The following is a 21,100-nucleotide window of genomic DNA, read 5'->3' as shown; positions in this document are numbered from 1 at the left end:
ATTGCCGGCGGTGCACTCTAGCTGTAGCAATTGGTACCCGCTGTTCTTCAATTCTCAGTAGTCCCACAGCAGATGGGTTGTCTGAGAGACCAGGCAGGGTATTCAGTTGTCTTATGTCTTCTGTCTCTACGGCTGCTATCCCAAAAGCCCAGCGATGTCCCTTCGGGTCCTTGAAATATCCACTCCTGAGATAATCTATGCTGAGGATGCATGGGGCGTCTGGACCAGTCACAATGGGGTGTTTCTGCCACTCGTTCCCAGTTAAACTCACTTCAGCTTCCAGTACAGTCAGCTGCTGGGATCCTCCTGTCACCCCAGAAATAGAAATGGATTCGGTCCCCACATACCTGGATGGCATCAGGGTGCACTGAGCGCCGGTATCAACCAAAGCCGTGTATCTTTGTGGGTCAGACGTGCCAGGCCATCGGATCCACACAGTCCAATAGATCCGATTATCCCTTTCCTCTACCTGGCTAGAGGCAGGGCTCACTCTAATCCTGTTTTTGACGCGTGGTGCTCCTCTCCCGTAAATGTGTTCCTGAGGTTCCTTCAAGAGGATCAGTCATATTATCCTTTCCATTCTGTCGGGGGTTCTGTCCACAAGAGACTGGGGCAGTGTTGTACCTAGATGAGCCTCCTGAAGTGGATGTTTCTGTTTTCAATTCACGTACCCGGGCTGCTAAGGAGGAAGTGGGTTTCCTATCCCACTTCCTCATGTCTTCCCCATGCTCTTGAAGGAAAAACCAGAGGTCACGTCGTGGAGTTTTGTTGGAAAATGTAGTTTTCCAGCAAAACTTATGCTAACCAAACAGGCCTGAACGGAGCCTCAGCATAGCCAGGCCTCAGTGAAAGTTGTTTTGAAGAGCTGACGCCTGAGAACCACAGCTGTGTTTCTGAGCTATGGGAAGAATGCCATGAGAAAGATTAGGAGTCAGGAGTGTTATGAGAAAAGAATAAGGGAGTTAGCAGGAGGATCCCTGGGTGTGTGAGAACAGCTGCAGGTGTGTGTATGTATCTATAATTAGAAACTTCTGTAACAGTATATAAGTCTCTCGTTTGGTGAAATAAATGGAGCTTACTTTATATCTCATATTGAGACTGCCTGTGAGTTTCCCTCGCGCTGCATCTCGTTAGAGTTTGTCTTCTTTCCCTGGCTGGGGGATGTCTGCTCCTGATGGCAGAGACTCAGGTTGGTTTCGGTGTGACATGGAAAAATCCTTCCTTGAACTCTTTCCTTAGTTTCTGGAGGCTCTCTTCAATCAAGCTCCGGACTTGCTCGGCCAGGTTTGTTTCCACTGATGAGACCTGAGTGTGTAGTGGGGCGGTGACAGTGTCCTCATAAATTCTCAGTTTGTGTGTTAACACGCCCACCTTGTCTTCGCCTTCCCTCCACTGCAGTGTTTCCAGGTAACGAGAGTATATCTCTGGTCCGAGCCGTGCGAATCTTAGCCACATTTGTGAAGTGCACTGGACATTATCTGGGTTCTTGGGGAATCTCTCGTTGTCCGAGAAAATGATCTCTAGCACGGCCAATTCCCTCAGGCATCGGATACCTTGTTCTATTGTGTTCCATTTTCTTTGGTGCATCTGGAGGTCTTCTTTGCAGAGATATCTGTCCCGTACACTCGCCAGCAATCGCCGCCAGAGGCTGAGAGTTTCCTGGGTTTTCCCAATCCCCTGGTCAATAACCACATCCTGGGACAGGGATCCCAGTTGCCTGGCCTCACTTCCGTCCAGAATGGTGTCATTAGCGGCGGCATCCCAGATACGGAGCAGCCAGGTTAAGATGGACTCGTTCGCCTGCCGGGTGAATTCCCTCCGTAGGTCACGCAGCTCCCCCAGGGATAGAGAGCGAGTGATGATCTCCGGCTCTGTCACTTCTGCTTGGTGAGATGGTCCTGCCGCATCCTCATCAGTCACTATGCGGACTGATTTGCTCTTGGATTTCTTTTTCTGGACGGGGGCAACTGCTACGGGCTTTAGCTGTTCTGATTTGCTTTGTTTCTCCCCCTCAAGAAGACAAAATATTGTTCTGATCTTCAGCATGAGGTACACGGTGCTGGTCGCAGAGAAAAAGGAAAACAGAACTAACAAAAAGATTATGCCATCCCTAGCATCCAGAGAGAACTCAATATCCTCAAAAACGGCTGTGCCTGACCTGAAATGCTGGAAGAAACCGCTCTCTCTTCCTAGCCCCAGAGGGTGGGTGCGATTGCTGAGCAGGTCCCAGATGTAGCAGCTCAGGTTAGGCCAGGCAGACAAAGTCGAGTATATATAACGAATGGTGTTCATCGCCTCACAGGTAATTATGCCATAGGCATAATAAACCAATAGAGCAATTCTCATGCCATTCCCTGTTCGCAACAGGAGCAATATGACGGGCAGATAGTATCCCATTTGAGGAAAAATATAGAGAGTGAGATACAGTACCCATATAGATAAGCTGAACATCATGGTGATAGGATTTCTGAGTTTCCCCAGGTCGTGCCCCACGTTGGGCACCAAAATATGTGTTGGTTTGAAAACAAACCAGTGGGAGATCACAAGTCAAGATTGAAATTAAAAATAAGTGAAATAATACAAGGAAAAGTACTGACAAAGTCAGATACAACCTAACACCCTGTTAGGGTGGTAGTAGCAGTCCAACTGAAGTAGTCCAGTTGAAGCGGTGATCCTGTGAAGGTCTAGTCTCCAGCTGAAGATCCAGTAGTAGCTCTCGTCCTCTGGGAACCCAGTAGACAGGGCTAGCTCAGGCAGTTCCAAGGCCAGGTTATATCCAGGTGGGAACACCTGGTTCCTCCCTCCTGGGCAGAGCATCCCACAATGGGATGAGATAAGTCCATGAGTCACACGGTGGGTCCCTGATGGCCCATTGCCTGTCATGCCGGGTGGGTCATTAGCAAGTGATAATAGCTAACGGATGGCCCATTGCCTGTCATCCGGAGTGGGTGATAGCAGCTAATGGCCCACAGCTGGTGGTAATAGAATACTTAACTACATCAATATTGCAACCTAGGACAGAAAATGTCAAAAGACACATCTGCATAAAGAATGTACAGGAAGAAACTTGTGATTAACAAGGAATGAGGAGGAAAACCCTGTAGATGTGAGAATGGAATGTAAAAGAAATGTAAGCTGTAACTGCTGCAATTAACGAGTAGATTAGTGATTAATAAATATAAGCACTGTAACAGTATATAAAGAGCACACGCGTTAAAATAAATGGAGCTTGCTTTATGACTTATATTAAGTCGTGTGTGAGTTCTCTCTCGCCGTTCCTCAAATGGTGACCCCTGCAGCAGTGCAAAACCTGAGGGCAGCCCCCCCCTGCTGCGGGGGAGGGCTGCCCTAGAACCGGAACACGCAGGATGGTCATTCCATGGCCACGAGCTGTGGGGCTGGTCAGACGCGGTCCTTGTAGAAGCGTTGCAGATTTAGAAAGGCAGCTGTTTGGTTCCTGGTCTCCATGGTGTTTTTATTGAGGAAAACAGGGGAGGAGTGGGGAGACTGGGGAGGGGGAAGGGAAGGCGAGGGAGGGTACAGGTTCCATATGAGCCCAGAACCAAAGAGACCCGTTCCGGATGTGGCTGGGGTTTTTATCTCTAGGGATGGGGGGCGGTCCTGACTCACATCCAGTCAGAAGGGGTCAGGGGGGCGGGGTCAGGGACAGGAAGGACACACGTTACAACAAATCCACTTTTTCTCTTATACAAAAGGAAAAAAAAATTTTCTAGTTCAGAGTCTTTTGGAGCTGGTAGAAATTTCTTCAGTAGGGCTGGAGTTGAAGCTGGTTGGCTGAGATCAGGTGTATCTTGCTGCTCTGCTGCACGACGGGGCTGTGCTGTCTGCAGTGCCCCCCCCAGCTTGGACGTGCAGGGAGAGGGGCAGAGCTTACACACAGCCAGAAAGACACAGGGATTTTGGGAAAAGCAAATTTTTAGAAAGCATGGTAGAGGGGCTATTTGGGGAAGAAGAGGGTAGGAAAAAAGGGGGTGAGGAGTGATTTTTTAAGGGTGATGGTACAAAGGGGGAACTGGCAAGGCGCCTGAGAGAATCAGTAGCAACTCAGCGTCTTTTTTGACGGGATGCAGCCTTGTTAGTTACCTCCTTATCAGAATGGGAGGGAAGAAGGGACATGGGAAGGAGGAAAGGTAATAATAGGGGTAAACAAAACATACTGTAACTCGAAAAAGGGTTTTAACTAAAGAAAATACCTTTCTTTTTTGAGGATTGGGCAGAGAGGGCCTTTTCCGGAAGTCCTCTCTAGCTCAATTCTCAAAATGCAACACTTGTTAATCTGTCTAAGGTTAAAATAAAAAAGAATGAGCTGGGTTTTAAAACAGAGCCCTACACCCTGCCGTGTTCTATGACTCAACCATTCACACCTCTGCACCCCCTCCCCTGGGGGGTGCCTTCAGCCATTCACACGTTTCCCACCCCCTCCCCTGGGGGGTGCCTCCAAATCACATTCATACAAACATTCACTCCTCCTCTGCTGCAAACTACACCTTTAGCAGAGGTCCAGGGTCGGAAAATTTCCCTGAATAGGCACTGTAGGCGCTATCGGCTCACCACTAGAGTCTCTCTTACTCTGGATAGACTTTTGCCGACTGACAAGACTGGTCACCGCTTTCCGGTCCCTTGCAGTCCTCTTCGTCACTGTTTTATCCTCAGCAACTCAATACAGACTTCACAAGCTTTCTACAAGTCCCTTCAGGGTCCTCTTCTTGGGACTCGCCTGTGTCTTTAGAGAGTCTCACAGCTCGCGGCCAACGCGTGTGCTGCACAGCAGAGATGGTGTTTGGCTGTGCAGAGTTGGTCTCGCCGGGGGAGGGGCGCCCGCGACACAAAATGGCGGCTCACAAGATGGCGGCGCCCATGTGCGGGCCACGCGGCCAGGGTGGTCTCCGTCTGCAGCGCAGGCAGCGTCCCGCCGCGTCGGCGGCTCCCCGCCGTGCGTTCGCCGCTCCGCCGCAGCCCCGCGCGGGCCGGCGGGGAGGCGTGGGCCCCGCGGGCCGGCGGCCAGCTCGGCCCGGCCAGCCCGCCCCCCCCCTGCGCCCGGCCCAGCGCGGCCGCGCCGCCGCCCGGCCCGCCTTTCGGGCCGGCCCGGCGCGGCTGCGCCGCCGGCCCCGCCGTTCCCCAAGCGCCGCCGGCTCCCGCCGCCCCCCAGCTCCCGCGGGCTCCGCTGCTCCCTGGCGTGTCTAGGCAAGTCCTTACCGCTGCCCGCATTCTCCACCACTTGCAGCAGTGCAAAACCTGAAGGCAGCTCTCCCCTGCTGCGGGGGAGGGCTGCCCCAGAACCGGAACACGCAGGATGGTCATTCCATGGCCACGAGCTGTGGGGCTGGTCAGACGCGGTCCTTGTAGAAGCGTTGCAGGTTTAGAAAGGCAGCTGTTTGGTTCCTGGTCTCCATGGTGTTTTTATTGAGGAAAACAGGGGAGGAGTGGGGAGACTGGGGAGGGGGAAGGGAAGGCGAGGGAGGGTGCAGGCTCCATATGAGCCCAGAACCAAAGAGACCCGTTCCGGATGTTGCTGGGGTTTTTATCTCTAGGGATGGGGGGCGGTCCTGACTCACATCCAGTCAGAAGGGGTCAGGGGGGCGGGGTCAGGGACAGGAAGGACACACGTTACAACAGACCCCGACGACCACGGTCGCTGGCAGCAGAGTTTAGCACCCTGTTCCAGAAAGCGGCGAGAACGGAGAGGCACCGAAGCAGCGCCGGTGGGCTAAGATCATCGCCCCTGCTAGGGGGGGTGATCCGAAGGCTCGGGCCGATCAAGACCCGCCTCCCGTGGGGGGTACATTTCGGCTAGCTGCATTGACATTGGCGACCGCGGAATATACAGAGATGCCCCGGCAGTGCGCTCTGACGGCGGCGACCACGATACTTTAAACCCAGCTGGACCAAAATGGAGACAGAGGTAGCCCAAGATTTATTGTTACGCTTTTTAGAAAAGCGCGGAGTAAGCAAAGATGCTTTAAGGCAATTAGCTGCTTTAGTTGCTGCAGGGAAAGCCAGAGGGTTTTTTGCTGACCCTGATTCAGTATTTGAGGAGGTCAAATGGCGAAAGTTTGGTGATACTTTGTTTGATGGATTGCTAGACGGTGATAAGACATGCAATAAATTAGGGAGGCCGTGGAAAGAAGTGATTAATTGCTTACAGTGGTTTAAAGCCGAAAAGAAAATAGCTGCCATAGCCACTGAGAAACTGGGAGCAGATGTCGGGGGGGAGCACTCCGGCTCGGGAAAAAGGGTTGGAGAGAGTGAGCATCCCACTCCGGGCATGCTTGGCATGGGCGCAGATCCACCCAGCTTGTCCCCGGTGGGAAAGTGTAAAGTGCTAGGAGTTCAGGGGTCGTTAGCAAAGCACGGTATAATGTCTGAATTAAACCCTGTCGGTACATTGGGTTCTGAAGAATGGCCCAGTGCACCTCCCCCGCCTGATGAGGATTATGTTCCCCTCAGGCAAGCTCCTCAGAGTGATAGCCGATTAAGTAGCAAGCGGAGATTTAATTGGAAAAACATTGCAGAAAAAGCTGTACAGGAAGGTGATATGGAAATTGCAGAAACAGTAAGACCACTAAGTCGAACTGAGCAAGCATTTCCTGTATTTTTTGAACCACTGCAAGGGGGTGGGCAGCAAGCGACCCATGTCACTACCGATTGGAAGCTGCTCACCCAGCTGCGTAGCACAACTAGTGAATCGGGTCTGCATGGTGAGCCCACAAGAATGATGTTGAATTATATTTGGGGAAATTATATACTGTGTCCAGAAGACATCAAAACTATTATTAAAATGATTATGACCCAATCACAACAGTTGTTGTGGCAAGCTCACTGGCGAGAGCTGTGCCAAGAGTCAGCAAATCAGCCACGGGGGAAAAATGACCCCCTGCGAGGGGTCATTCCAGAACAGTTAATGGGCCAGGGGCAGTGGTCTACAATTGTCAAGCAATTGCAAACAGGGCCAGACATTTTGTTAGAATCTATGCGGACTGCACGAGATGCCATATTCAGAGTGCATACCGCCCCCCCCCACACCATCCTATATGTCTATTAAACAAGGAAAAGATGAGTCTTTTGCTAGCTTTGTTGACAAAGTTTCAGCTGCAATGATAGCTGCTGGGGTAGCACCATGGATGTCAGGAGCATTATTGCATCAGTGTGTGTTAGAAAATTGCAACCAGCAAACAAAAAGCATTCTTATTACACTGCCTATGGATGCTACCCTAGAGATGATGTTAGAACGCATGAGTCGCGTGCCAGTAGGTACCCAGGCGTTTGTAGCAGAATTAGTGACGGCTATGGGAGATAAGCTAGGAGATAAGCTAAGAGAGAAGCTAGCCCAAGTGCAATCTCAAGTCTTTGCTGCTTTAGGGCCGCTGCGACCCCTTAGCTTGTCTGCAGGTGGAACAAAATCAGGGAAAGTTATGAAGTGCTATCGTTGTGGGCTTGAGGGGCACACAAGAAAGCAATGTAAGGGTCCAGTCTGGTGTGACAACTGCAACAGCGACACCCACGCCACACTAGCTTGCCGGCGGTCGGGAAACGGGAAGAAGAGCACGTCCAGCCGCAACACCCTGACACAAGTAGCAGCTCCAGCCCTCTCTCCCGCAACAATGTTACCAGCTCAGCCTTCATACACGACTGCGTCTCTGCAGATGAGCTTGCCCGCCGTCAACCCCTTCGATCAGCAAACACCCTTCGGCCTGCCACAAAAGGAAGCCTTGGCCTGGACCTGGCAACAGCAGTAGGCGTAACAGTCACCGATTTGCACCCTGTGAAAATTCCCATTAGAATTCAAGGCCCACTGTGCATTGACAACAAACCTGTGGGCGCGCTTCTAGTGGGCCGTTCTTCTGCTAGCATAAAAGGACTGTGTGTATTACCAGGAGTAATTGATGCTGATTTTACAGGTGAAATTTGCATCATGGTGCAGACTATGTTTCCCCCTATTTACATTCCTAAAAACACCAGATTAGCTCAGCTTGTTCCACTCCCACAAATGGTCGCGCAGATGCAACAACACGAAGCACTTGTGGACCGAGGAGCCGGTGGATTTGGCTCTATGGGAGGACTTGCAATGTTAACAGTTCCATTGACAGAACGACCAGTTGTGGAAACTACCTGGACTCGGAGAGATATCTCTCAAACCTTGCCAGCGCTACTTGATACGGGTGCAGATATTACGATCATGGCCACAGCCTGTTGGCCACCAGAATGGCCACATCACCACACCTTGAGTGGAATCAAAGGTGTTGGAGGTTCAGTTTCCGTGCAGCGGAGCTCCGACCCAATTCAGGTAGCCATTGAAGGCAGAGTGGCTACGATCCATGTAACCATCATGCCCTTACCCAGAGGAGTGAATGCTTTAATTGGCCGAGATGTGCTAGATCAACTAGGACTTGTGTTAACCAATCAGCATTTTTCCCAGTGGTCGCTGTCGGATGGACTTTCCCGATCCGACTTACATGGACTACTGATAAGCCAGTATGGATAAGGCAGTGGCCGCTAAAAAGGGAAAGTCTAGAACAAGCACAACTTTTAGTGCAAGAACAACTGCAACAAGGACATTTGCGACCTTCCACGAGCCCCTGGAATACGCCAATTTTTGTCATCAAGAAAAAATCTGGCAAGTATAGACTGTTACACGACCTGCGAGCAGTTAATGCACAAATGCAGGCAATGGGGGCCCTCCAGCCTGGACTGCCAAACCCTGCCATGCTTCCTGAGGGATGGCACCTGCTGATCATTGACCTAAAAGACTGCTTTTTTACAATTCAACTACATCCAGTGGACACTGCATGATTTGCTTTTACCCTACCGACGATTAACAGAGAAGCCCCTTTCCTAAGATTTGAATGGACTGTTCTGCCACAAGGAATGAAAAATAGCCCCACCCTGTGCCAGCTGTTTGTGGCCAATGCACTACAGCCCATTCGTATGGCATGGCTAGAAACACTGATCTATCACTACATGGATGACATTTTATTTGCCCAGGCCTCAGCCTTTACTAGCAGCCAAGAAAACATCCTACAACAGCAGTTAAGCAGACACGGACTAGTTGTTGCTCCTGAAAAAATCCAACGTAACCCTGTTTGGAAATACTTGGGATGGCAAATAACAAAAGGGCATGTGTGACCACAAAAATTACAGCTTGACACACAGGTGAAAACGTTACATGACGCACAGCACCTCCTGGGGGACATTCAGTGATTACGTCCAGTTATTGGCATCTCAAACGACGACATCGACGCTCTGCGACCATTGTTACACGGCACCGACCCAGCACGGACAGTGCATCCCACTCCAGTGCAACAGCAGATTGTTCAGAAGATTGGCACACAGATCGCACAGCGCTGGGTCGACCGTTGCGACCCAGATATTCCCATAGACCTTACAATTTTAAGCAGTGAAAAACAACTCCTTGGTGCACTGATGCAGTGCAAAAATAAAAAGGGGGAGAATAAGGTGAAAATATTAGAATGGCTGTTTACCAGCATTCAGCCCAAAACTACAATTCAACAAAAAGTTGAAAACATAGCAGAATTGATCCAGAAGGGTCGCACCAGGATTTTACAGTTAACAAGCCAAGAGCCAGAAACTATTTACCTACCAATGAAACGACGAGATCTCGAGTGGTACCTTCAGCATTCACAAGCGCTGCAAATTAGCCTGCTGTCCCGGGCAGTGGAAATTAATGTGGAGCCACTGCAGTCTACCACCCTGCGTTGGGTGAGTAACCAAGATTGGATTACAATACCAAAAAGGAGTGAGTGCCCATTGCAAAATGCAGTAACAGTTTTTACAGATGCAGGAAGGAAATCTCGACGTGCAGCGGCAACTTGGATGCAAGACGGCAAATGGCATCATCACATATTAGCCACGAAAGAAGAAGACTCACTGCAAACCCTGGAACTGGCAGCAGTCATCTGGGCCTTTGTGAACTGGCACTCTACGGAGTTAAATGTAGTTTCTGACTCCATGTATGTCACCGGCATAGTGCAACGTATTGAAGATGTCTGACTTAAAGACTGCCAAAATAAACGACTGTTTGAACTATTGAGACAGCTGCAGGCTGCAATTTATCAGCGAGAATGTGCCTATGCTGTGATTCATATACAAAGCCACAAATGGTCAAAAGGCCTTGGAGAAGGCAATGAGAGAGTGGATCGTTTGGTTTCCGTAGCAGTACCACTGAGCGAATTTGTTAAAGCCAGAGAAGCTCACAACACTTTTCATCAAAATGCCAAAGGACTCTTCCACCAGTTTAAAATAACTATGGAAGAGGCAAGAGGCATTGTCAGAGCTTGTCCTAGTTGTAGCCATCATGGGCCAGGCCTAGGAATTGGGGTGAATCCACGAGGTTTGGGCCCTTGTGAACTTTGGCAAATGGATATCACCCATGTCCAGCAGTTTGGCTGACTAAAGTATGTGCATGTTACAATCGACACATACAGCAGATTTCTGTGGGCCACAGCTCAGACAGGAGAGAAGGCCTCCCACGTCATACGGCATTTGACAAGCTGTTTTGCAATTATGGGAGTGCCTCAACAGATCAAGACCGACAATGGGCCCGCCTATGTCAGTGAAAGAATGCGACGATTCTGTCAACAGTGGGGGGTCAAGCATGTAACAGGCATTCCCCATTCACCAACAGGGCAAGCCATTGTCGAGCGAGCAAATCAAACCTTGAAACAATACTTGGACAAGTTCAATGATATCTGTGATGTTTGTGAAAGGCTGTCTAAAACATTGTTTGTGTTAAACTATTTGTGTATTTTTTCAGACCAGGATTCTCCTCCTGCGCAGGTGTATGGCCAAGCTGCAGCTTCAGAGCATAAAGCACCCATGATAGTTATGTATCGCGACCCGTGCACAGGCCTGTGGCAAGGCCCGGCAGAAGTGAAATATATAGGGCGCGGTTACATGTGTGTGCTTACATCCACAGGTACACAGTGGGTCCCTGCGAAATGGACCAAGGCTGTTCCTCGTGCTGCTAGTGATCGAGGTTCTGATATCGAGCTCAGCCACGATCCTCATAACGAAGGTTGAAGAAAGACAGAACCTGTGGGTGACTTGGGCCAATGCAACACATAACCCAGAATTTTGCCTCAGCTTGCAATCAGCTACTGCACCATTTAAAACGTTTGGTTGGTATACCTTTGTTCAGTTTTGAGGCGTTTAGCAATTACAGCACATATTCCAAGTGTTCTACAGCAAAAAGCACCTCTTGGTGTGCTGCAGACTTAATCAACCAGTTAAATAGTACCTTGCCATGGGACCCACAGGAGTTGCACCTCCTGGGCTCCATGAAAATTGGTAACACCTCCAGCAATTGGACCCAAACATGCATTTGGTTTGGAGGTGGACAACGAAGCCTAAATCCAGATCTAAGTCACTCTAACAAAGGCTGGACAAATGTCAGCCCGATAAATATAGTAGAATACTCACACACTGTTAAAGGCGGCTATTGCGGAAGTAACAACACTGCTAATCAAAGCTTGGGTGCTTTGGGAGCTGAAATGAGAGAACCACCAATTACAATTTGGAACAACAAAACACCCAAAGCATTACCTCCATCTGTGTTCTTAATATGTGGAGACAGAGCATGGCAAGGAGTCCCTCATAACATCTTTGGAGGGCCATGCTATTTAGGAGAACTAACTCTTTTGGCGCTGTCCTAGGTTGCAATATAGATGTATTTAAGTATTCTATTACCACCAGCTGTGGGCCATTAGCTGCTATCACCTGCTAATGACCCACTCCGGATGACAGGCAATGGGCCATCAGGGACCCACCGTGTGACTCATGGACTTATCTCATCCCATTGTGAGATGCTCTGCTGAGGAGGGAGGAGCCAGGTGTTCCCACCTGGATATAACCTGGCCTTGGAACTGCCTGAGCTAGCCCTGTCTACTGGGTTCCCAGAGGACGAGAGCTACCACTGGACCTTCAGCTGGAGACTAGACCTTCACAGGATCACCGCTTCAACTGGACTACTTCAGTTGGACTACTACTACCACCCTAACAGGGTGTTGGGTTGTATCTGACTTTGTCAGTGCTTTTTTTCCTTGTATTATTTCACTTATTTTTAATTTCAATCTTGACTTGTGATCTCCCACTGGTTTGTTTTCAAACCAATACATATTTTGGCGCCCAACGTAGGGCACGACCTGGGGAAACTCAGAAATCCTATCACCATGATGCTCAGCTTATCTATATGGGTACTGTATCTCGCTCTCTATATTTTTCCTCAAATGGGATACTATCTGCCCGTCGTATTGCTCCTGTTGCGACCAGGGAATGGCATGAGAATTGCTCTATTGGTTTATTATGCCTATGGCATGGTTACCTGTGAGGCGATGAACACCATTCATTATATATACTCGACTTTGTCTGCCTGGCCTAACCTGAGCTGCTACATCTGGGACCTCCTCAGCAATCGCACCCACCCTCTGGGACTACGAGGAGAGAGCGGTTTCTTCCAGCATTTCAGGCCAGGCACAGCCATCTTTGACAATATTGAGTTCTGTCTGGATACTAAGGATGGCATGATCTTCCTGTCAGCTCTGTTTTCGTTTTTCTCTGTGACCAGCACTGTGTACATCATGCTGAGAAACAGAACAATACTTCGTGTTGTACAGCGTCTTCTTGAAGAGGAGGAGAAAAGAAACAAGTCAGCAGGCACCACGTCCACACAAACTGCCACTAAGAGGAAAGGAACCAAAGGAGAAGTCAATGCCTCAACACAGACCATTGCCGAATCAGAACAGCCAAAGCCAATAGCGGTTGCCCCCGTCCAGAAAAAGAAATCCAAGAGCAAATCAGTCCGCACAGCGACTGATGAGGATGCGGCAGGACCATCTCATCAAGCAGAAGAGACAGAGCCGGAGATCATCACTCGCTCTCTATCCCTGGGGGAGCTGCGTGACCTACGGAGGGAATTCACCCGGCAGACGAATGAGTCCATCTTAACCTGGCTGCTCCGCATCTGGGACGCCGCAGCTAATGACACCATTCTGGATGGAAGTGAGGCCAGGCAACTGGGATCCCTGTCTCAGGATGTGGTCATTGACCAGGGGATTGGGAAAACCCAGGAAACTCTCAGCCTCTGGCGGCGATTGCTGCTGAGTGTACGGGACAGATACCTCTGCAAAGAAAACCTCCAGATGCACCAAAGAAAATGGAACACAATAGAACAAGGTATCCGATGCCTGAGGGAATTGGCCGTGCTAGAGATCATTTTCTCAGAAAACGAGAGATTCCCCAAGAGCCCAGATAATGTCCAGTGCACTTCACAAATGTGGCTAAGATTCACGTGGCTCGGACCAGAGATATACTCTCGTTACCTGGCAACACTGCAGTGGAGGGAAGGTGAAGACAAGGTGGGTGTGTTAGCAAACAAACTGAGAATTTACGAGGACACTGTCACCGCCCCACTACGCACCCAGGTCTCATCGGTAGAAACAAACCTGGCCGCGCAAGTCCAGAGCTTAATTGAAGAGAGGCACCAGAAACTAAAGAAAAAACTCAAAGAAGGATTTTTTCATGCCACACTGAAACCAACCAGAGTCTCTGCCATCAGGAGCAGACGTACTCCAGCCAGGGAAAGAAAACAAACTCCACGATGTGACCTCTGGTTTTTCCTTCAGGAGCATGGGGAAGACATGAGAAAGTGGGATAGGAAACTCACCTCCTCCTTAGCAGCCCGGGTACGTGAATTGAAAACAGAAACATCCACTTCAGGAAGCTCATCTAGGTACAACACTGCCCCAGTCTCTTGTGGACAGAACCCCCGACAGAATGGAAATGATAATATGACTGATCCTCTTGAAGGAACCTCAGGAACACATTTACGGGAGAAGAGCACCATGCACCAAAAACAGGATTAGAGGAACCCTGCCTCTAGCCAGGTAGAGGAAAGGGATAACCGGATCTATTGGACTGTGTGGATCCAATGGCCTGGCACGTCTGACCCACAAAGATACACGGCTTTGGTTGATACCAGCGCTCAGTGCACCCTGATGCCATCCAGGTATGTGGGGACCGAATCCATTTCTATTTCTGGAGTGACAGGAGGATCCCAGCAGCTGACTGTACTGGAAGCTGAAGTGAGTTTAACTGGGAACGAGTGGCAGAAACACCCCATTGTGACTGGTCCAGACGCCCCATGCATCCTCGGCATAGACTATCTCAGGAGTGGATATTTCAAAGACCCAAAGGGACATCGCTGGGCTTTTGGGATAGCAACCGTAGAGACAGAAGACATAAGACAACTGAATACCCTGCCTGGTCTCTCAGATAACCCGTCTGCTGTAGGACTACTGAGAATTGAAGAACAGCGGGTACCAATTGCTACAGCAACAGTGCATCGCCGGCAATACCGCACAGACAGAGACTCTGTGGCCCCCATCCATAAGATGATTTGCGAACTGGAGAGCCAAGGGGTGGTCAGCAAGGCTCACTCACCCTTTAACAGCCCTATATGGTCAGTGCGTAAGTCCAGTGAAGAATGGAGACTGACGGTGGATTACCGTGGCCTGAATGAAGTCACACCACCACTGAGTGCTGCTGTGCCGGACATGTTGGAACTTCAGTATGAGCTGGAATCCAAGGCAGCAAAGTGGTATGCGACCATTGACATTGCCAACGCCTTTTTCTCCATTCCTCTGGCAGCAGAGTGCAGGCCTCAGTTTGCTTTCACCTGGAGAGGTGTGCAGTACACATGGAACCGACTGCCCCAGGGGTGGAAGCACAGTCCCACCATCTGCCATGGACTGATCCAGGCTGCTCTGGAAAAGGGTGAGGCTCCAGAGCATTTGCAGTATATTGATGACATCATTGTGTGGGGCGACACAGCAACGGAAGTATTTGGGAAAGGAGAGAAAATCATCAGAATTCTCCTGGAAGCCGGTTTCGCCATTAAGAAGAGTAAAGTCAAGGGACCTGCCCAAGAGATCCAGTTCCTGGGAGTAAAGTGGCAAGACGGACGGCGTCAGATTCCTTCTGAGGTCATCAATAAGATCACCGCAATGTCTCCACCAACCAACAAGAAGGAGACGCAAGCTTTCCTAGGCGCCATAGGCTTTTGGAGAATGCACATCCCTGAGTATAGCCAGATCGTGAGTCCTCTCTACCTCATAACCCGCAAGAAGAACGATTTCCATTGGGGCCCTGAACAGCAGCAAGCCTTCACCCAGATCAAACAGGAGATCGCTCATGCGGTAGCACTTGGCCCAGTCAGGACAGGACCAGAGGTAAAGAATGTGCTTTACTCTGCAGCCGGGAGCCATGGTCTGTCCTGGAGCCTTTGGCAGAAGGTGCCTGGTGAGACCCGAGGCCGACCACTGGGATTCTGGAGTCGAAGTTACAGAGGGTCTGAAGTCAACTATACTCCCACCGAGAAAGAAATCTTGGCAGCTTACGAAGGAGTCCAAGCCGCTTCAGAGGTGATCGGCACAGAAACACAACTTCTCCTTGCACCCCGACTGCCAGTGCTGGGGTGGATGTTCAAGGGAAGGGTTCCCTCTACCCACCATGCCACTGATGCCACGTGGAGCAAATGGATTGCCCTCATCACACAGCGCGCCCGTATTGGAAACCCAAATCGCCCTGGGATTCTGGAAATTATAACAAACTGGCCTGAAGGTGAGACTTTTAAATTATCTTCAGAAGAAGCAGAGGAGCAAGTAGCACGTGCTGAGGAAGCACCCCCGTATAACGAGCTGCCGGAGAGTGAAAGACGCTATGCCCTCTTCACCGATGGGTCCTGCCGACTTGTAGGCGCAGATCGGAAATGGAAAGCTGCAGTATGGAGCCCCACACGACAAGCTGTACAGGCTACCGAGGGACAAGGTGGATCGAGTGAGGTCGCAGAGCTTAAGGCCATCCAACTGGCTCTGGATATTGCTGAACGAGAGAAATGGCCAAGGCTCTATCTCTACACCGACTCCTGGATGGTAGCCAATGCACTGTGGGGATGGTTAGATCGCTGGAGAAAGGCTAACTGGCAGCGCAGAGGAAAACCCATCTGGGCCGCTGAGATTTGGCAGGACATTGCCACCCGAGCAGAAAAGCTGACCGTGAAAGTTCAACACGTGGATGCACATGTACCTAAGAGTCGGGCTAGTGAAGAGCATCGTAACAACGAGCAGGTGGACCAAGCTGCCAAGGTGAAAGTGTCACAGGTGGATCTGGACTGGCAGCACAAAGGAGAGTTATTTCTAGCTCGTTGGGCCCATGATGCCTCTGGTCATCAAGGGAGAGATGCGACATACAGGTGGGCTCGTGACCGAGGGGTGGACTTGACCATGGACAACATCTCACAGGTCATCCACAGCTGTGAGACTTGCGCTGCAATCAAACAGGCCAAGCGGGTGAAGCCTCTGTGGTATGGTGGACGATGGTCAAAGTACAGGTATGGGGAAGTATGGCAAGTTGACTACATCACACTTCCCCAAACCCGCCAAGGAAAGCGCTACATGTTCGCCATGGTGGAAGCAACCACAGGATGGTTAGAGACCTACCCTGTGCCTCATGCTACTGCCCGGAACACCATCTTGGGTCTGGAAAAGCAAGTCCTGTGGAGACATGGTACCCCTGAGAGAATCGAGTCTTACAATGGAACCCATTTTAAGAATGGCCTCATAAGCACCTGGGCTAGAGAACACGGAATTGAATGGATATACCATATCCCCTATCATGCACCAGCTGCCGGGAAAGTTGAATGGTTCAATGGGCTACTTAAGACAACTTTGAAGGCACTTGGTGGGGGAACCTTCAAAAATTGGGAACTGAACTTGGCAAAGGCCACCTGGATGGTTAACACAAGAGGCTCTATCAATCGAGCCGGTCCTGCCCAGTCCAAACCTTTGCACATAGTGGATGGAGATAAAGTCCCTATGATACACATAAGAGGTTTTTTAGGAAAGACTGTTTGGATTAGTCCCACCTCAGGCAAAGGCAAGCCCATCCGTGGGGTTGTTTTTGCCCAAGGACCTGGGTATACTTGGTGGGTGATGCAGGCAGATGGGGAAACCTGTTGTGTACCACAAGGAGACCTTATCTTAAGTGAGAACTCTGTAGATGGTAATAGAATAAGGGGTGGATAATGTCCTAGGTTGCAATATAGATGTATTTAAGTATTCTATTACCACCAGCTGTGGGCCATTAGCTGCTATCACCTGCTAATGACCCACTCCGGATGACAGGCAATGGGCCATCAGGGACCCACCGTGTGACTCATGGACTTATCTCATCCCATTGTGAGATGCTCTGCTGAGGAGGGAGGAGCCAGGTGTTCCCACCTGGATATAACCTGGCCTTGGAACTGCCTGAGCTAGCCCTGTCTACTGGGTTCCCAGAGGACGAGAGCTACCACTGGACCTTCAGCTGGAGACTAGACCCTCACAGGATCACCGCTTCAACTGGACTACTTCAGTTGGACTGCTACTACCACCCTAACAGGGTGTTGGGTTGTATCTGACTTTGTCAGTGCTTTTTTTCCTTGTATTATTTCACTTATTTTTAATTTCAATCTTGACTTGTGATCTCCCACTGGTTTGTTTTCAAACCAATACAGGCGCCCAACCAACGCATGTGGCTTAGTGTAGTCGCTGAGCCAAGGCGCCAGCAGCGTTCTCTGTCTCACCAACTAGACTCACGGTGCAAAGATGATGTTGAATTATGGTCAGTAACAGCTAAGGTGTTCACCTTCCTGTTCACCCCTGGAGTAGCCGCTGCAAATGCCCTTAGGCAGATTGAGAAACTAGCATGTTGGACAGTTAAACAAGCAAATGTTACTACTAATATTATTTCCCAATTGCTGCTTGACCAAAAGAGTTTGCGACATGCCGTGCTTCAAAATCGAGCTGCTATTGATTTTTTATTGTTAGCTCAAGCCCATGGCTGTAAAGATTTTGAAGGGATGTGCTGCTTTAATTTGTCAGATCATAGCAATTCCATCCACAAACAACTAGAGTGGTTGAAAAAACACACCTCCACAATTGCAGTTGATGTCAATCCTTTAGACAAATGGTTAACATCCCTGTTTGGAGGTCTGTCACCATGGCTGATAGCCTTGGTTAAAGAAGGTCTACGTTGGCTAGTAATTCTTATATTGATAGTTATTGTAATGAAAATTACTTATAAGTGTGTTGTTAAGCGAATTAATCAAACAACTAACGGGATCTTGCTCACCCAAAAGAAAAAAGGGGGAATTGTTACACAATGGCTTCAAGATCACGGGCATGAATTATTAGAAGGTTTGTGCGAGCAAGACCATTGTTAAGCTAAGTAGCAGGCAGGCCATATACAGGCCGCAGTAGTTTGCTTCCCTGAGAACGCTTCGTGAGAAAATATCAAAAGATGCAGCTGTGTAAAGAATGTATGGGAGGAAACTTGTGATTAACAAGGAATGAGGAGGAAAACCCTGTAGATGTGGGAATGGAATGTAAAAGAAATGTAAGCTGTAACTGCTGCAATTAATGAGTAGATTAATGTGGCTAGTACAGGTCTTTCTTGTGAGAACATTTTGCTGTGTTTTATAAACAAAGATAAAGTTTGGATGTTTTTGCAAACAAGGTCTCGAGATTTGGGCAGTTCAGGCCTGGCCAATTAGGCCTAGGGGGAGGTTTTTGACTGACCAATCTGGGTGACCTGTGAAAAGTCTATATATATGGAAATCAAAATAATAAAGCTCTCTTTTCTTGCCTGAGAATCTGGGTTTCTATTTCTCTGCTAGCGGCTGAACAGCGACAGATTAGTGATTAATAAATATAAGCACTGTAACAGTATATAAAGAGCACACGCATTAAAATAAATGGAGCTTGCTTTATGACTTATATTAAGTTGTGTGTGAGCTCTCTCTTGCCGTTCCTCAACCTAGTGCTTCCTCAGTTTGAATTTTAAAGGTTTGAAGAAAGGCCGCGTTTTAGTTACTCCCATAGCTTCAATAACTTTTACAGTATCTTGACTTAATTTCCCTTTTAAAGCATTTAACACAGAATACGTTGCTCCGGAATCTACCAAAAATTCAGCATCGTCTTTCCACAGCTTAGCTATAACCAAAGGCTTTGCTGGGGGAGAGGCTTTTGGTCCCCTTCATTCCAAATCTGATCCTGATCCTGATTCCAGTTCTACAGCCAGTTGGGGGACTGAGGATTTCTTCTTCAACTTGGGACAGTCCTTTATCCAATATCCCTTTTCTTTACAAAAGGCACATTGATCTTTGTCTGGAGAAGGAGAGATGCTCTTGGATGATTTCTCTTGCCTACTTTTCTTACTGGATTGTTTAACTTTGCCACTACAACTTCTATCTTGATATACTTTCCAAGCTACATTTAACAACCTGCTCAGGTCATGTTCCCCATCTAGCTTCTGCAGTTTTCTCCTTATATCACTGCTAGCTTTGCCCACAAATAGGAGACTTAGATGTGCTCTTCCATCACTTGAATCAGGATCTAGGTTTGTGTATTTGATTGCAGCTTCTCTTAGCCTATTTAGGAATTCAGTGTGGGATTCATCTAGATCTTATCTCATACAACTTTGACAAATTTAAAGCCTTTGGGACACCATGCCTTAACCCATATACTATGAGACTCTGGAATCGTTTTAGCCTAGCCATGTGGTCCAGAACATTTCGGTTCCAGCATGGATCTTCCATTGGGAAGATTTTGGCAGTGGTGCCCTGAAGCATTCCACTTGCTATTTGTGCATCTACAGAAGCTTTAATAGCCTTATCAACCACCTCTCTTTCAACAGGATCGAGCAGTGTTTCCATCATTGCTCTCAAGTCATTCCAGTCAGGGTTCTGTGAAGAAATTGCCCTCTGAACTAAGTTAGCGACTCTTTCTGGATTTTCTTTAAACTTCCCATCAGTGGTTTTCTACTGTTCTAATTCTACAAGAGAGTATGGGACCTTTATATATATGCGTCCCTGGTTTCCAACAGCCTGTCTCAGGGGGGTTGTAAAATCGGCTCTTCCTTCTTTCTAGCTCTCGTCCTCTTGGCTATTGGGCTACGTTCTCTCATGGCCCTTTTTACTGTTTTACCCCTCTTTCATCTAGTTGCTGTTTCTTGATCTTCTTCTTCGAAAGAGTTATCTGAACTAGCACTACTGTTGGTTTCTGTTGAATCTGTCATTTTAGAGCTGACAGGGCGGACGCTGCGGGCCCGGGCTGGCCGGGCAGCCCCGGCCCCACTGGCTCTACTCGCTCCGCTGTCACAGGTCGTGACGTCATCTCTTGAGCCCGTTCCAAAGCGAACGGTGTTGCCATGGAGACTACGCCGCGAGCTGCCTCCTGCGAGAGTGACAGGGAGTCCACTCCCAGTCTGCTCCACCACTGTCAGGACGGTCGACAGCAGGCTGTGTCTCCCCAGCCGCCGGGCTCCATCCCCGGTGGCGATGCGGACGGTGGGACCTGTCCCTAGCTGTTCGGCCATGCCCCCTGAGGCGGTGTAGTCGATGGTACCTGTCCCTAACCGCTCGGCCCCATCCCCGATACATTCTCCGGGAGCGGGGCCGTAGGTCGTAGGCCAGATTCCCCCACCTCCCCGGACCTGGGAGAAACCGGAGGAGGAGAGGGATGGGAGGGCAGGAGTGGGGGCCAAAGCGAGCTTGATATGTCTGACTTCACCAGAGTCCCCGCCTGCCCCGTAGGGGTTAGCGGGCGCTCATAGTAGGTATCCCCCTTTTGCTCCCCCTCTTCCTTTATCGGCGGCGGCGGCACCAAGGCGCCCCCCCCGCCCCGCTCGTAGCCACCCACGAGGGGGGCCGCAGGGGGGGCAGGGATGGTGGTGATGCCTGATGGCTTTTGTCTTTTCACTTTATACCCTTTTTATACATTTTATACCCTTTCCCATTCCTTGTACCTTTCACTCCCTGTACCTTAGCCCTACATGTCTATAACCCTTGTACTCTGATATTTAGCCTTGTTCGGAGTTCTTCGGGGAAGACGAAACATCGCTACTATTTCAGAACTAGAGGCTCCAACCTTGAATGGGGCCTCCTCTCGGGAACATGTTTTTATAAACTAGATTGTAGCCTCATTTAGGGGGGAATAATTAGAATAGGGGGACAATTACTTCATTTGTT

General features: G+C 49.4%; 1 protein-coding gene and 1 long non-coding RNA gene across 2 annotated transcripts in view; both read left to right on the top strand.

The window, feature by feature from the left end:
* The window catches only part of LOC146425534 (uncharacterized), a 179,374-nt gene that overhangs the window by 100,859 nt on the left and 57,415 nt on the right, over positions 1 to 21,100 (top strand). The gene's annotated exons all lie outside the window — the stretch shown is intronic.
* On the top strand, positions 9,426 to 18,500 carry LOC146425536 (uncharacterized). Its single transcript, XM_085041715.1, has 2 exons — positions 9,426 to 11,678; positions 17,588 to 18,500. Exons 1-2 carry the CDS (start codon positions 11,091 to 11,093, stop codon positions 18,293 to 18,295), a joined length of 1,296 nt encoding a protein of 431 aa, XP_084897841.1. The 5' UTR covers positions 9,426 to 11,090; the 3' UTR covers positions 18,296 to 18,500.

The sequence above is a fragment of the Lichenostomus cassidix genome, chromosome W (assembly GCF_008360975.1).
Source record: "Lichenostomus cassidix isolate B80296 chromosome W, HeHo_3.0, whole genome shotgun sequence".
Taxonomy (NCBI): domain Eukaryota; kingdom Metazoa; phylum Chordata; class Aves; order Passeriformes; family Meliphagidae; genus Lichenostomus; species Lichenostomus cassidix.
Note: the sequence above shows the minus strand (reverse complement) of the source record. Positions and strands in the feature narration are given on the sequence as shown.

Excerpts from the sequence above, each read along its gene's own strand:
- LOC146425536 (XM_085041715.1), top strand. The coding sequence starts at position 11,091 with ATGCAACACATAACCCAGAATTTTGCCTCAGCTTGCAATCAGCTACTG. Across the intron at positions 11,679-17,587 it reads TAGGAGAACTAACTCTTTTG|GCGCCCAACCAACGCATGTG; the intron begins GCGCTGTCCTAG and ends AAACCAATACAG.